This window comes from Ostrea edulis, chromosome 9 (genome assembly GCF_947568905.1).
Source record: "Ostrea edulis chromosome 9, xbOstEdul1.1, whole genome shotgun sequence".
Taxonomy (NCBI): domain Eukaryota; kingdom Metazoa; phylum Mollusca; class Bivalvia; order Ostreida; family Ostreidae; genus Ostrea; species Ostrea edulis.
Genome location: NC_079172.1, coordinates 69,715,516 through 69,731,455, shown reverse-complemented (window position 1 = coordinate 69,731,455; position 15,940 = coordinate 69,715,516). Strand labels below are relative to the sequence as shown.

Sequence of the window (15,940 nt, the reverse complement as noted above, 5' to 3'; positions counted from 1 at the left end):
TCAAGTGTCATCAGTCCAGAACTGAAAAAGTCAGGGTCCTTTCCATTGACCCACTCCGCAACTGCCGTCATGACTTCTTCGTCAGACCGGAAATGACGTCCTCGGATATCCTTTTTCAAGTTTGGGAATAGGAAGAAGTCGCTAGGAGCTAGGTGAGGCGAATAGACAGGATGCGGTATTAATCCATACCCGTTTCACCCTACAGCATCCATTGCAACTTTGCAAGTGTGGACTCTCGCGTTGTCGTGTTGTAGAGAGTCTACATCGGCGTTTTTCACGGAAGGCGGTTCTCAGCTGGTCTAGCAAGTTTGCATAGTACACTCCAGTTATTGTACTTCTCTTGGGTACACAGTCCAATATACTAACGCCTTTTGCGTCCCAATATACTGTGGCCATTACCTTGCCAGCAGATGGTTGCGTCTTGAACTTCTTTGGCCTCGGGGACCCAGGCCCTACCAACTGACGACTCTGAGCTTTATTCTTTGGCTCATAATAATGAACCTAAGTCTCATCTACAGTCACCAGGCGTAAAAGAAAATCATCTTTTGACCTAAAACGCTGCATACTGATGCTCTGGTTGCCTTTTGCTCGTTGCTAAGATATTTGGGGACCCAACGGGCTGTTAGCTTGCGCATACCTAAACGATCATGTAAAATTGTTGACACACTACCATGTGAAATGCCTGCACTGTTTCTTCCACCTGAATTTGCCTATCAGAGTATACCAGATCCCGAACTTTCTTATACATTTTTTTGTCGGTTTCATCCAGACCTGGTTTTATCTTCGAAAGACGTGCTACCGAGTGTGAATTCCCCTACCCAGAATTTAACCTGAGCATAATATGGTGCAGAAGACCAATGAACATCGGCAACTCGCTGTGTATTTCCTTGCCTGTTTTACCTTTTAAATACAGATACCGAATTATAGCACGATACTCAAATTTAGATGAAAAGCATGCCTTTGCATCACTAGCCATGTTTGACATTCAATATATCATTAAAGAATGTGACACGGGACCTCGGTGTTTACCGCCTCATCCGAAGGACCGCCCCATTTAGGCGCCTCTCACGACAAGCAAGGGGTACTGGGGAACTACATGTACATATGTATTCTTACCCGGATCCCCACGGGATTCGGTCCAATGATTTTTGCAACCGGTAGGGGAGTATGAATTGCCATGCAATACTCTCAGAATGCTAGCTTTTTTTTTTACACGCTATCAGCACAAGAAATTGAATTTTTAATTGTAGATCTATATAAAAGCAATTATGTATAGATAAGATAAACTTTACATTGTATTTTAGGAATGGACAGTTTTCCTCCTTGAACAATTTTTACTCATGCATTATGAAACCACCTTATTAAATGAATGAGATCGCCAAGCTTCCCTTCTGTTACGATGACGTCAGGCAATATTTATACCCCACGCAACGAAGTTGTTGAGGGTATAATGTTTTTGACCCGTCCGTCAGTCCTTTTTTGTCAGCGCAACTCAACAGAATTTCGTGAAACTTTGTAGTTAATAAGGACACACGTTGTAGATGTGCATATTCCCAGGACATTTTTCTGGGTGTTATGCTCCCTTTGACTTAGAATTTTGAGCCCGTCTGCCATGTTCTTTTCAGCTTAACTCCTTTGAGACCACTCTACAGAATTTCGTGAAACTTTGCAATTAATAAGGACACGCTTTGTAGATGTATACATTTCCAAGAAATTCTGATTCAATAATTTTCTGGAAGTTCTGCCTCCATTGAACTTAGAATTTCGAACCCGTCTGGCCTGTTCTTGCAGTAGTGCATAACATTACCATTCATTATGTGAGGCATTGTCAAGCAATGCTGGAGCTTGGGTATGTGAGCTTACTCACTTCTGCTTTCTTTCATTATAGATTGTTTACAATGTATTCACCAGCTTTTTTGCAATGTACTCACGATTGTACAATTATTTTTATTCATCCTTAACACTAAAAAGTACAACGGATTTCTTTTTCATACAAGGTATGAAGAACTTAAACTTGTGTTGCTAGCTTTTATTGTACATGTGTTCGCATAGTTTCGGTGAAAGCAAACATTCCTAAGACCATGACGTCAGGCAATAAATAGACGATACGCCAGCACTCTTGGTTAGATATTTCGTCTCCTTACAGATTTTGGCTGGTACTACTTGACGGAAGCACAGAACACGACTTCCAGCGATTGGATTTCTTCGACGCCTATTAACTACCTTGACAAAGCCACAGGTAACAGTCCCTAATCGTTATGATGTATTCTGTTGTTTTTAAAAATGAAATCATTGCTTGCTCACTGTGGGAGTGACCGGTCCACAGGTGGTGCTTACTCCTCGTAGGCACCTGATCCCACCTCTGGTGTGTCCAGGGGGGCCCAACTATCTATTTCGTATTGCTTATAGGAGTTATGATATTGATCACTGTTCATTATCTTGACTTGTTTGCATAATAAAAAAATGTTGAAATGATAACATAGATGCAAATCTCAGTAATATTACAATTACATGAAAGGTGAAGATAACGAACAGTGATCAATCTCATAACTCCTACAAGCAATACACAATACATCCTTCTATTAAAAAAATCTTAGAATATAGTCAATATGAATATTTTGATTCCATACAGAAAAGTAAATTCGATTGGAGTAGTTATGTGTTATGGCCATAGTACAACAAACTAATAAGATTTTCTACAACCTGTTAAGCCACTTATCTCCCTTAAAAATTAAGATATTTCAAACAATAACAATGTGCATGTTGTACACCAAAACATTTATAAGTGGCCTCGGGTTCTGTAGCATTGAACGTTAAAATGAAAGCATCAAATTTACTACATTCAATAATCTAGTGAAAGATTGTATGATCAATATATTTTGTACTGAAATTAGTCAGGAAAACAAGGGATCGCCGGTCCCTAAGGTTTTCCATAGTGTATAAACCTTGTAAGTTGTACATAACTTCTTTATAGCAAATCTGACGAATTCTACTGAAGATGTCTCTCTTACCACTGACTATACCACTTTGATGACAACTGAGCCGGCCATAGGTAATGATAAACAGTACCATCAACGTTTTATATATTGGTTAAAAAGTCTTGCAATCGTTTAACTTGTATTTCTTTTTTTTTTACCCCTTGCTTGTCGTAGGAGACGACTAAATGGGGCGGTCCTTCGGATGAGACCGAAAAAACCGAGGTCCTGTGTCACAGGACGTGTGGTACGATAAAGATCCCTTCCTGGTTCAAGGCCGTAAGCGCAGAGCATAGGCCTGAATTTTAGAGTCCTTAACCGGCAATTTTAACGTCTCTATGTGAGTGAACAATTCTCGAGAGGGACGTTGAAGAGGTTTGCACCTGAAATTTGGAGTAATATCAATTTTAAAAAATGTATTCTTGATTTCTACATTGATGGAGAATTAGGAAATTGAAAAGAAAAACTGGGGTAGCAATGCTTGTTATCAACTCAAGATTTATTCACGCTTGTTCTGCTCTGTTCAGTCTTTAAATCGAAGCAGGCTACTGACAAATAATTTGATGGTGCAAGGGTTTCAACAGTCTCGTTTAAAGTCAGCATTTTGCAAATTCTATGCTCGTTATAACGATATAGTTTGCCATTACAGCCTATCATTGTCTTAAAATTATAATTGGAATTTTAAAAAAAGTGGGGATTGGAGATCACAATTTTAAATCATTAGCCAAAATACTGAATTTTTATACAAAAGTTCGAGTAAATTAATTTAGACTTTTTAAAGAATCGATGTTCTGATTGGTAAAATATATCAACCAAATTTAATAAACTACAACATTCGAACTAGTTCCAAGTCTAAGCTACTTGTATCATAAATCATAAAACTGAAATACACCTGCAGGAGTATAAAAATAGAAGATATATTGGATGAAACAGAAACTGTAATATCGTGTAGATTGAGAACCTTTTGATCACTCAGTCCTTCCTCCAGAACATATAGTCCCTGCCAAACCCTTTCAAAATATGAATTCACACAAACTTTCTCAATTGGATAGGGTTCAGTAATAGATGTCCAATGAAAGGTGAAGATAACAAACAGTGATCAATCTCATAACTCCTATAAGCAATACAAAATAAAAAGTTGGGCAAACACGGACCTCTGGAATTTCCAGAGTTGGGATCAGGTGCCTAAGAGGAGAAAGCATCCCCTGTCGACCCGTCAAACCCGTCGTGGGTCCTATATCCTGATCAGGTAAAAGGAGTTATTCGTAGTCAAAATCAGTGTGCCAAGAACGGCCTAACAATCGGTATGAAACACGTCAGACAGCATTTGACTCAACAATAGGTTGTATTGACGAACTAGATCGTTATAACGACCATAGAATTTGCGAAATGCTGACTTTCATCGAGACTGTTGAAACCCCTGTATCATCAACTTGTTTGTCAGTAGCTTTCCTCGATTTAAAACTGACTATACGCACAACAAGCTCTTGCATATTGAATCAGTTGAGAGATATAAACACCATATGCAAGTGATAATGGAATATTGCTACATAAATATGGGAAGTTGACGATGAACAAGCTGCAATCATCCTTTTTGTCATATAGTTGAGTTGTCAGTTTGCCATTAATGTCCACTTTCAACAAAATATCTAAAAACAGTGCGACATTTAACTCTGGACACGACAAAAGTCCGGAGTTTCGCCAACCCTTTTATTAAGGATACAAATAAACCCTTTACAAAAAAAGATGGGATTTTATGTTCACAAGACATGCACCAACATTTACACTTGTAACTATTGTAGTTTTTAAGATATTTCACCTGAAATCAAAAAATCCCATGGGATTTTGGAGGGATTTTTAATCCCACTTGGGGGATTTTCACTCCTACCAAAAATCCCATGGGAGAAAAAATATAATTTCTCCCATAGGATTTTAACTCCCATATTTAAATTCAAAATGGGATACAATGTCCCATAGGAGGAAATGTCCCATAATGAACATGAAATGGCAGTGAATATCCTATTTGAGCATGAATGGGAATAAATATCCCAAATAAAACACAGGATGGGGACTTTTATCCCATGAATATAGTAATAAAGCAGAAAATTGTATCTTAAAGAGTGTTGTTTGTCATGATTCTTAAGAATGTACTTGCAAGCTAAGGAATGACATTAACTTTATATCTAGTAATTACATTCCTAAATTATGTAGACCTATACATGTGTTAATGGATAAATGTCTAAACAACATGAGAAATTAAATTATATTAGAGCTCTGCATTACTAAACTCTTTCCCATGCAATTTCAATTGTATACATATAACCCTATCACAAAAATATTAGAATAAAATTGAACGGTATTAAATTATGCAGTTAGAACACTAACTTATTTACATGCAGCTGTTCACATTCTCTATTTACAACCCTTTACAGGTCGTCAGGTGTGAATATTCACAGGAACCGGTATTTTTGTCTGTAATAATAATAGTAGGCCCTATGGTACCATCCCCAATGAAAAAAATAACCCAAAAGGAATGGCACCATTTCTTACTCAAAACTTCGCTTCAAAATAATTCGAAAATTCTGCTTTTATCGTCCCCACCCCAATTGTCATTCTGATTCAGTAATCCCAGTGCTTTTATTAGGGGTGTGTGGTATATACCCCTACTCTTATCATTATGTTCAGGCTAAATTACCTGTTCCTCTGATATGTTGTGGAATTTTGGAATAGCCTAGCTTACAGTTACAATTTGTTTACAATATATTAAAATTAGTGTTAATTAAGTGCTTACGGTGAAATCTGCTACTGCTAGATGATGCTAAGTTGTTTCGTGAACCGAATCAGACATCTCCAACAAGATTCTCGAAGATTTAACAACACAAGAATCATTTTACAAAATGCATGCTTCGGTCCATCATTCTCCCTCTGACAATCACATTCATTCTGAAGTCAAAGTACTTTCTCCTATACCTGAAGCGTCAAAAAGACTTTGACAGGTAAATACGAATAAACGGTTAACAGACATCTCGACCCTAAGAAAGTTCAGTCCTGGATGTTCTAGTCCAAAAAGAAGTATGATCCAATCTTATGCATTCATTTATTACATTTCCGGTTGAGCAACACCCAAATCCTCTAGAGAAATTGTTTACAGTTATATGACATTACCTAAATGTGTGACACAATATTAATCCACCCCTGCTCAAAGGGGCATAAGCACCGAGCATAGACCTAAATGTTGCAGCCCTTCACTGGCAATGGTGACGTCTCCATACAAGTGAAAAATTCTCAAACAGGACGTTTACGTTTTTTTTTTTTTTGTTTTTTTTTTAATTTTGTTTTCATTTTTTTAAATGTTAAACATGAAAAGTATAACTGAATCTGTGTTCACAGCCAAAATTTTAACCTTCTGGATGCAGGAATAAAAGCAATATTTTAGCCTTCATTCTGTGTTATGTAAACAAAGACTGGAGTCTTTTTATGTTTACATTTAAGGTGGCTCACTACACCGGGAAATAGTTTCTCAAATCAGTACAAATAGATTTAATATTTTAAAAAAGATCTGATGATATACAATAAGTGTGTATGCCAAAAACAGCAAAAAATGCAAATTTGGATAAAAACATGATTTTCAAAAATATTATTTCAACACATGAACAAAAGACTGGTGGATTTGAGCTCAAGATCTGTAGTTCACCAGCCCAATGCTCTCTCTCTCTCTCTCTCTCTCTCTCTCTCTCTCTCTTGCCCAATGCTTTATTAATTAACCACTGAGCTATGGTGTTATAGACGAATAAATCGATCAATACAAATACTTTCCCAAAACATTTAAATCGCCATCTTGTAACATAGTGTCATAAAGCTTTAGTGTAGTGAGTACCTTAACAAACCAGTGAAATGTTTAATTTTGTAATTGAATTTTCAAAGCATCTTTACTTTTGCACATGCAATTTTACAAAGATTATTCAATAAAGGGTAAAAAAAAAAACAACACTTAAAATACTTGTTTTTGATCCACTGTAGAATTTAGGAAAATATTAGATTCCTGGGTCAGAGAAATCTAGACATCATTAAATGATAATGAAGTATTGTATAAAAAAAAAAAAAAAAAAAAAAATTCAAGACTCTGCAATATGTTTGCAACTAGGAGAAATGGTCACAAGCTATTTTACACCCGCATCCCTCTTGGATCGAACCACTATAACTTTTAGGATAACAATAAATCCTCTCCCAACAATGTGCACATCTGCAAATGGCAATGAAGCATTGTACAAAGTTTCAAGTTTATCAGATAATCCATACAGGAGAAGCATTTTAATGCACAATTTAAGACTTTGTGACAGACAGACTTACAGATATGGACAGAAAATACAAAAACCATATAATTATATGAAATGATTTTGCATGTAAAAAGTACATGAAGTGCACAATTATGATTTAAATGTAATTATCATTTTTATTAGGAATTTAGATGTCTCCTCTTTTTGCAAACAATTACACATCTATATATGAAGATGACATATATAGTGAGCATATAAAACACTCCTACCAAAAATGTAAACAAATATGTGCAATGCAAGTTTGAAAAATATGTATGTCTTAAAAAGTGATTGACTAGATATCAGGAAGCAAGCAAGCTCACTCCATGTTACTGTGCTACAACTAACTGAAATTCACTACATTATCCAAAATCCACCCAAAAAGAACCAAAACCTACCAACACTAAATACCAATATATATCCATGTGAGGTCAAGGTTTCAGGAGTGAAACAATGTATTTTTTAAACTTTAAAATCATTATGTTTTACTTTTGTAGGATATTCATAATGTTGAAATTGATTTAAAGCAATCAATTTTCAATTGGAGATACAAGGTACATGTATGCACATAAATGTACCACCCTGAATCTCATATCATACCTTATTATAGCTGGCAAAATTATGAAATGAAATTTAATGTCACCACAGAATTTATAATTTCCGTTTCTTTCTCTCAATTCACATGGAGACCTCCTTTTTTAGAGTCTTATTTTCTTTTACTTGAATGTTCTAAATTGAAATCTAAGGAATAATAATCTTGGAAGAAAAATCTACATGAAAATATTTTCTACTTTGAGAAACAAAATGACAAACATAACTGTTTTAAATGTAAGTAAGAAATAGAAAAATAATTCAATTTAATGCACTTACATATGTAATTGAAAGAAAATTCCTTTGAGTACATGATTTTAGAATGAAAATAAGATTGATTAATATTCAATAAAGTATTTCAATTTCTTCAAAACTTCGATCTTCAGATGATTTTCCATCCAATGACACTCCAAATGTATGATCACACACATTTAGCAGGAACATATGTTCCTCAAATCTCCTTCACATAACACTTGACTACTTTTGAAATGCAATTTAAGTCTTTTTAGAAATTAACAAAGATGAGTGTACAGATTCATACCCTAGCTGTTGATGATTGCTAAAACTGATCACTACTCAAAACTCTGAAACAAATCTTTATGGATTTTTTTGTATTTCACACACACACGCACACATACACGTACATGCATACACACATCAAAAATATCAACAAGACACTGACCTTAACTAAATACCTGAGTTATTTAGTTAAAAGTATTACTAACCTCAATATGAATGAAATCTATATAATACAGTAACTTTTCTTGCTCTAGGCATGCATTTATATGCTAAATTCTAATATTCAGTAGAAGTATAATACATGTATAAGGTGTAATTCATTCCCCCAAAAGCGTCTATACTGATGAAACATTTTACAATTATAAACTTGATATACACTTTTAACACTATTTGGATCTGACCTTGAATCAGAACCCTGGAGTTGCAAGTGTCACAATTTTTGTACATCTCTTTCTGTTTTTCTTGACAATGCATCCATCATTTATAATATTCTAGTGTCAACAAAATTAAAGAAGGATTCTTTTAAATCATAAAGACATGTAATTACTATGACCATTTTTGGTTCCATCTATTTTAAAGCTAGTATCAAAACCTTTAGATTCTAACATGTATATATAAACTGTGTTTTTAATTATCAAATACCAAAAAAAAACCCACCCAAAAAACCAACCAACTTTTAGCCATTAGTGTTTTATTTTGATAATTTAATTTACAGATACATGTATAAGTTGTCATAATGTCATTTAATTCTATTTTATTGTTGCATTCCTCTTCTTGCCCTTGTAAAGCACAATCTCATTAAAATAAGATCTTTGATCCGCTCCGTTATTGTTATAAATAAGATCTTTGATCCTCTCCATAACAATAACGGAGCGGATCAAAGATCTTATTGAAACGACATAACAATAACGGAGCGGATCAAAGATCTTATTTTAATCAGATTGTGTAAAGCACCTTAGAGTAATAAACTGTTTTATTTAAGGCTGCATGTATATAAATTTTATTATTATTATCACTGATAGAGGTCATGAAATTTACAATTACCTGTTCCTTCTTTACCTAAAAGTATCAATAGCATTAAGGAAGATGTTATCTAAATTTAAATGTTTTACACATAAACACTATATATCAAGTTTGGTTCCTCCTGGAGTCAGAATTTCTACCCTAGGAATCATGATATTTTCAAGCTTGATGTTTTGTTTACTGTCACAACAGAAGCTGACCACTAGCAATAGGTCACATGAGAGAATCAATTGACCTAAAAATCTATTAATTAACATGATTGAAATGTTTTAATCTTTATATCCATGATAAGATATTCTTTATATATTTTATATTGAATTCAATTGGTACTTTGACCTCTTTATTTTCAAAATAATTGGAATTATGTCTATATACACACATGTGAGAGTTGGCCTCCATGTGTCCAATGAAGAAATTATGAATAATGGAATGACAAATTAATGATTGTCTAATGCTTACAGGGATGGATCCAGGAATTTTTGAGAGAGGGGAATTTTACCATTAATTTTGGTTATCAAGGGAGGGGGGTCCACCCTCAAAATGTGTTATTTTTACTTTATTTTAGCAAAATTTCCTGAACCAGCACCCCCTCTGGATCCACCACTAGGTTATCATTTACTCCTTCATTCTTGATTACAAACCTAAGGACAATAAATTGTAATTTCACATTTTTTTTAAATTTGACAATATTTCATTATCACACAACAGCAAAATTATGAAAGCATATACATGTACGTACAATAATAGCAAATTGATTGTTCTGACATATCATTTGATATACATATATATTCATAAGAAAATTTGAACTATCATGCATATTATAAATTATCAGTCATCAAGTTTTTTGTTGTGTTTTTTTTTTTTTTTCAAAGTAATTTCACATTTTGAATCTTGCTTATTAATTGATATGTTGATATGGAATCAAATGACATGCATGCACGCAGAAGCTATGTGAAAAAATGTCAGATCTTGTGTAGCAATTTGTAAACCCAATGATTACAAAGCCTATTAGTATTCTATATCAGTAAAAGAAAATCCTATTTTAATTCATATTTTGCAATAGATATGATAAAAGGAATAAGCATTTAATAATAATTATCAAAATCTATAGTTTAAAATTGAAAAACAATCTCATAAAAAATATAACATATATTTTACACATGCATTTTTGTAAACTTTACAAAAGGAACAGATTTCCCCCCTGAATTTATATAAAAATCAGTATTATGTCCTGTGACATTTTGTTATTATGCTTTAATAAACTTCTAATATTGACTTTGTCCTTGCATGGTCATTTTGTCCATTTTTTTTTTATATCTGTACCCAGGTTTTGTCTGGTGAATTTTACCCCAACTAATCCCTTTGTGTATAATACACATGGGATGTTCTTTACAGCTCAGCAAGCCCCTGACTTTGTTTCTCATTGTTCCTTATCTACAATTACTGGGTGAATGACTTTGTGAGGTTGTAATTTGCCATCTAATACTTTTATAAGCATTTCATATCATGATCAACATATCATGCTATTTCAGTCAATATTATAAATAATTCATTTGATACATAATATGTAATATTGTAGGCTTATATGGTGATATTTGGAAAATAATGGCAAAGCAATTCTCAGCATGAACATTGAAAATTATGTTGCAATATACATCACCCAATACAAAGACAAAGGATACATTTTAATTTTTACGTTTAAATTCATATGAAATATTGTGAAATTCATAATCATGTGAATGCAATAGCTGCAGAACTGTAGCTCTCTGAGAAAATATTAATTGGTACAGATCTGTCCCAATATTTTCTCAGAGAGCTACAATTTTGCAGTTAGTGAATGTGGTTAACTTATACTACCATTAAGATATGTAATCTCTTTCTAATATTTGTTTAATTTGTACCTTTTTCATATTGTACAACAAAGTATAATTTAATGCACATTAATCCTCGGATTATAATAATTTTTTTAAATTATTTTTTTTAGGCTTAATTTTTTTAAAATTTATTTGTACAAATAGAAATTAAGTGCATCATAATATATACTTTTAAAGGTAAGATGTACAATTGATATATAATCACTCATACCAACCATTCATACTCCACTCAAACATTTCAAAACTATGGATTATAAATTTTGATTAGTGCAAAATTTGTTAATTTCTATAAGGTCATCTCAAATCTTTTAAAATCATTTTAGTGACTTTTTGGGGGAAAACACCTGAAACACTTTTAAAGCCAATTTAAATGGTCCAGGTCAAGCATATTTTGCTTTTAGGCCAAATCTTTGTAAGATCATTTGTGCACTTTGACAATTATTTCTAAATATTCAGGCTAGTATAATGAAGAAGTATGGATGTTTCAATTTTCATTAACATTTAATACCAAAACCATATCTCCTTTGCTTGACCAAAAAAGCCCCCCCTCCACACACACACAGTGAGGTCTAGATCCGCCACTGTTTAATCTGTGATTTTGGGGCGAAGTTGGATCAATTTCATTTTATAAACAAGTCCAGTGGTACGATGGATTTTTCATTTTCAAGACAAATTAATAGAAATATAAATTGTTAGCCAGTAAAAAGAAGTAATGATTTAAATCAGATACTTGGAACAGTGTTGATGTTAACAGGGACCTATATACTAGTTAGTATATAGGTCCCTGATGTTAACTTATGAAATTCTTATATTGTATACAAGATATTATCCAACTAACAGATAGACTTTTGCAATTATATCTTATGCATTATGAACTGTAGCTAAACAATATCACTATTAAAATCTTATGTCCATTTCCATGTAGTTGGGAATCAATTAAGCTTTCCTGGTTCCGATTTTGATTTAATTTTTATTTTGTGAATATAAATCAATATTTGTCTAATCACAGGAACCGGTAATTTTGTTTGTAATGATAATAATGAGAGTCTATACGATACCACCCCCCACCCCCGTGTTTTTATTAGGAGGTGGTATTGAATACACCCGTAAATACAGGGCCGTAAATTACATGGAGGCGGAGGAGGCAGCTGCCTCCTCCAACTTTTGAGCCAAAAAAAATTAAAATTTAAAGTTCATTAGAATTTATGTTGTTTCTAATAACTAAGAACATGATACCTCCCTTAAAAAGCATTCCAAATCTTTCTTTTAGAATGAGTTAGTCAAGTAACATCTTAGAAGGCCCTAGAATCAAGGATTTTGCACGAAACGTGTTCAGTGTGCACAAAATGTGCTCAGCGTCTGGGGGGCCTCGGCGGCCCCCAGACCCCCGCCTAATTTCCTGCCTCCTCCAAATTGAAGGTTAATTTACGGCCCTGAAATATCATTACAGATTTACAAGTGCACTTTACGTATTGTTCTCCACGGGTAAGGGCACAGGCACCGGAAGTATGGATACATGTATTTAGAGATTGGCCTTCTACTGGTATATAATAAAATGAATTTTATTATACCGGTAGAAGGCCAATCTCTATACCGGTAGAAGGACAATCTCTAAAGCTTACCAAAAAAAACCGTGAAACGATTACATGAATCGAAGAGGGATGAAATAGACTACGAATTCATACACTTCAGAGAAATTATTCCCATAAAAAAAAATATGAAAAAAAGTTGAGGGGGGGGGGTAGTAATATCCATATTTTAAGGTGCCTGTGGGCAAGGGCGCATCCAGGAATTGTTTAAAGGATGAGCGGATTGCGACCCAAGTTTGTGCCTATTCCGCCCCGGCCCCAAAGAGGGGTGAATATCGCAAACTGGTAAAATGACCAGTTTTGTTTAAAACTATGGAAGTAAAGTGGAGTGACTACAACCCTCTCGATCCGCCACTGATGAACAAGAACTACATTACGGGGATTAGGAAGCACAGGGTTCATTTAGAATAATTGTAATCTTTAAGGAAATCTTCGTGGAGCACATTATCGCAAATAGTTGCTGAAATTGAACCTTACCATAATTCCGCCGGCGAGGATTGCAGCTATTTTCACTTTCACATCGCAGGAGGTGCGTTTGATGAGCTATCAACTTATACAGACAGTATCTCCTCATATCTACATGTACAGGGGCGGATCCAGGAATTGTGGTTACGGGGCGCCACTTTATGAGGCAGTGGGTCCATGGCGAAGCCCTGGTTGGGGCCCAGGGGGCGAAGCCCCCGGAAACTCCTGGGTTTTACAAATTTTATGGGGCTTGAAATATTTCTCCTATTTAGTCATTTGTACTACATGTATTTTCTATCAATTTAATAAGGTGAAATTAATAAAATGACCCAAATTTTAAGGTTTTTGGGGGGGGGGAAATATTAAGTTCTCCCAATAAAGTAATTAAAAAAATTAAAAAGATTTTGTCATTTATTTCTCCGCCTACGCCCCCTCTAAATCCGCCACTGATGTATATTGCAATAATCTACCAGAATATACTGACACCTTATAGGTGATACTTCATTAGTACAAATGGACACCACCACCACCACCATCCCTCCAAAGGGAGGGGGTGAGACTAACAACGAAAGGGGAAAAACACATTCCGCAAATTATAATATACATGTAACAGGCTGTCTTTGCATTTAGTCCGAGTGTTTTCAGTTATCTTTTTAAAATTCTATATATTGATTGCAACACAAACATCCTATTATAATTACATGGCGATGATAAAGTCTCAGTAAGTTTCCACAAAGCTGAAAATTGGTATACACCATATTGTACAAACTGATACAGAACTAAAATATTACGGAAACTTATCAAAACTTTGCGGTAGACTATCAGTATAGCAATGTGCATACTAAAACAGAACAGTTTCTGCAAACCGAAATTTTCGCAAACTTGATCAGCTTTCAGCAAATTGTCGTTGCGGAAACTACTTGAAAACAACGTAGATATATCAAGTTTCAGCAGGACACACCAAGTTTTTGCAGGGAGAAAGCTATCAAGATGAAAAATGAGTGCGGAAACTTGACGAAAACCACTTGTACACCTAAGTCTATGTAGTGAAATTTGTATTTTTCATCCATTTGTAAATTCCATGTTTTTAATGAAAAGAACTTATAATAATTGACATTAGTAAATACTATGTAATATTGCAGGTAAATTTTGTAGGGTATATAAGCGAGTGGGGGGGGGGGGGGGGATTCAGACCAGCTTTTAGTGTTAGGAATTGCATGCTTTAGTCCCAGTTTGTGTTACTCTGAAGTGAAGTCCCAATTGGTTATTAAAATGCACGTACATAGATCTATACATTTCCATACACCTATATTCAGTGCAACCCCCCCCCCCCCCTAAAATTTTCAAATATAAGGTAAATCGCGGTATCTTGTTTAGAAAAATGTACTAAACGATAAAAGAAGCAATAATTTCTTCCACTCCCGGAGAAATAAATGACAAAATCTTTTGATTTCTTGCATTACTTTATTGGGAGAACTTAATTTTGTTCTAAACCCCATAAAATTTGAGTCATTTTATTAATTTCACAAATGACTAAATAGAAGACATATTTCAAGCCCTGTAAAATCCCGGAGCTTCCAGGGGCTTCGCCCCCCTGAACTCCACCAGCGCTTTGCTCTGGATCCACTGTGGGCCTCAAGGCGGCCCCCAGACCCCCTGCCTCATAAAGTGGCGCCCCCTCCCTGTAACCGCATTTCCTGGACCCACCCCTAATATTACGAAGTTCATACAGCCAGAATCATCGAAGCTTAGACTGGGTATTTTGAATTGAAGATTTCCAAAACGCAGTTTGACAAATAAAAACGGGTGTGTAATGCTCTAGTATGAAATTATATTGGAAAAGAAGAATCTACACGCGTGCACATGCGCATGCCTTTCTGCTGTCTGACTGGCTCTATCCTTCAGACTCTCGCGTTATAATCTAGGGGATAATTGAATTATCTCTCAAGATCCATGCAAATGGCCACATTCAAGTAATAGACAATTGTGTAGTATTACATGAATTTACATTTGTTGATTTTAAAGCAAGATAACCATGAATTATGTATTGTATTCAGAGGCGGGTGCAATATTTCAGTTTGGGGCCCGGAGAAATTGCTGGGTGGGTGGGTCTAAAGACCGCCTTTAGACTTCAGTAAGTCCAGGACAAAGTCCTGAGTGGTTCCAGGGGACAATGCCTATTAAAGCTCCCGCTTTTTTCTCTCTTCTTTTTATTGCAAAAACTAGCACCAGTACTCTCTAAAGTATTTTGATTGCATATCTTTATTCTTAAAAGCTGTATATTTGGCATGCGCATATTTAATATACATTAATGAAAAAAAAGTATAAAACTATATCGCATTAAAAGTGTACAAATTAAGTTTACTTAGTTCATTCCCAACATTGGGTGCATGATCTTTAGTTCCTTAGAATGTATTAAGTACTAGAGACACACGTTACATGGATATGAAAACAGACTCAGATTTGATTGATAGGATATTGTTTAAGTTTCCTCTCGAGAATTTTTCACTCATATGAAGACGTCACCATTACCGGTGAAGGGCTGAAAACATAGGCCTATGCTCGGTGCTTACGGCCTTTGAGCATGG

The 15,940-nt window shown here is 34.8% G+C and overlaps 1 protein-coding gene across 1 annotated transcript in view; it reads left to right on the top strand.

Moving 5' to 3' along the window:
• The window catches only part of LOC125659061 (location of vulva defective 1-like), a 62,722-nt gene that overhangs the window by 19,182 nt on the left and 27,600 nt on the right, over positions 1–15,940 (top strand). Inside the window, exons 2-3 of the mRNA XM_056150458.1 lie at positions 2,147–2,239; positions 2,975–3,052. Of these exons, the coding sequence (XP_056006433.1) occupies positions 2,147–2,239; positions 2,975–3,052 (171 nt within the window). The remainder of the gene's footprint in view (positions 1–2,146; positions 2,240–2,974; positions 3,053–15,940) is intronic.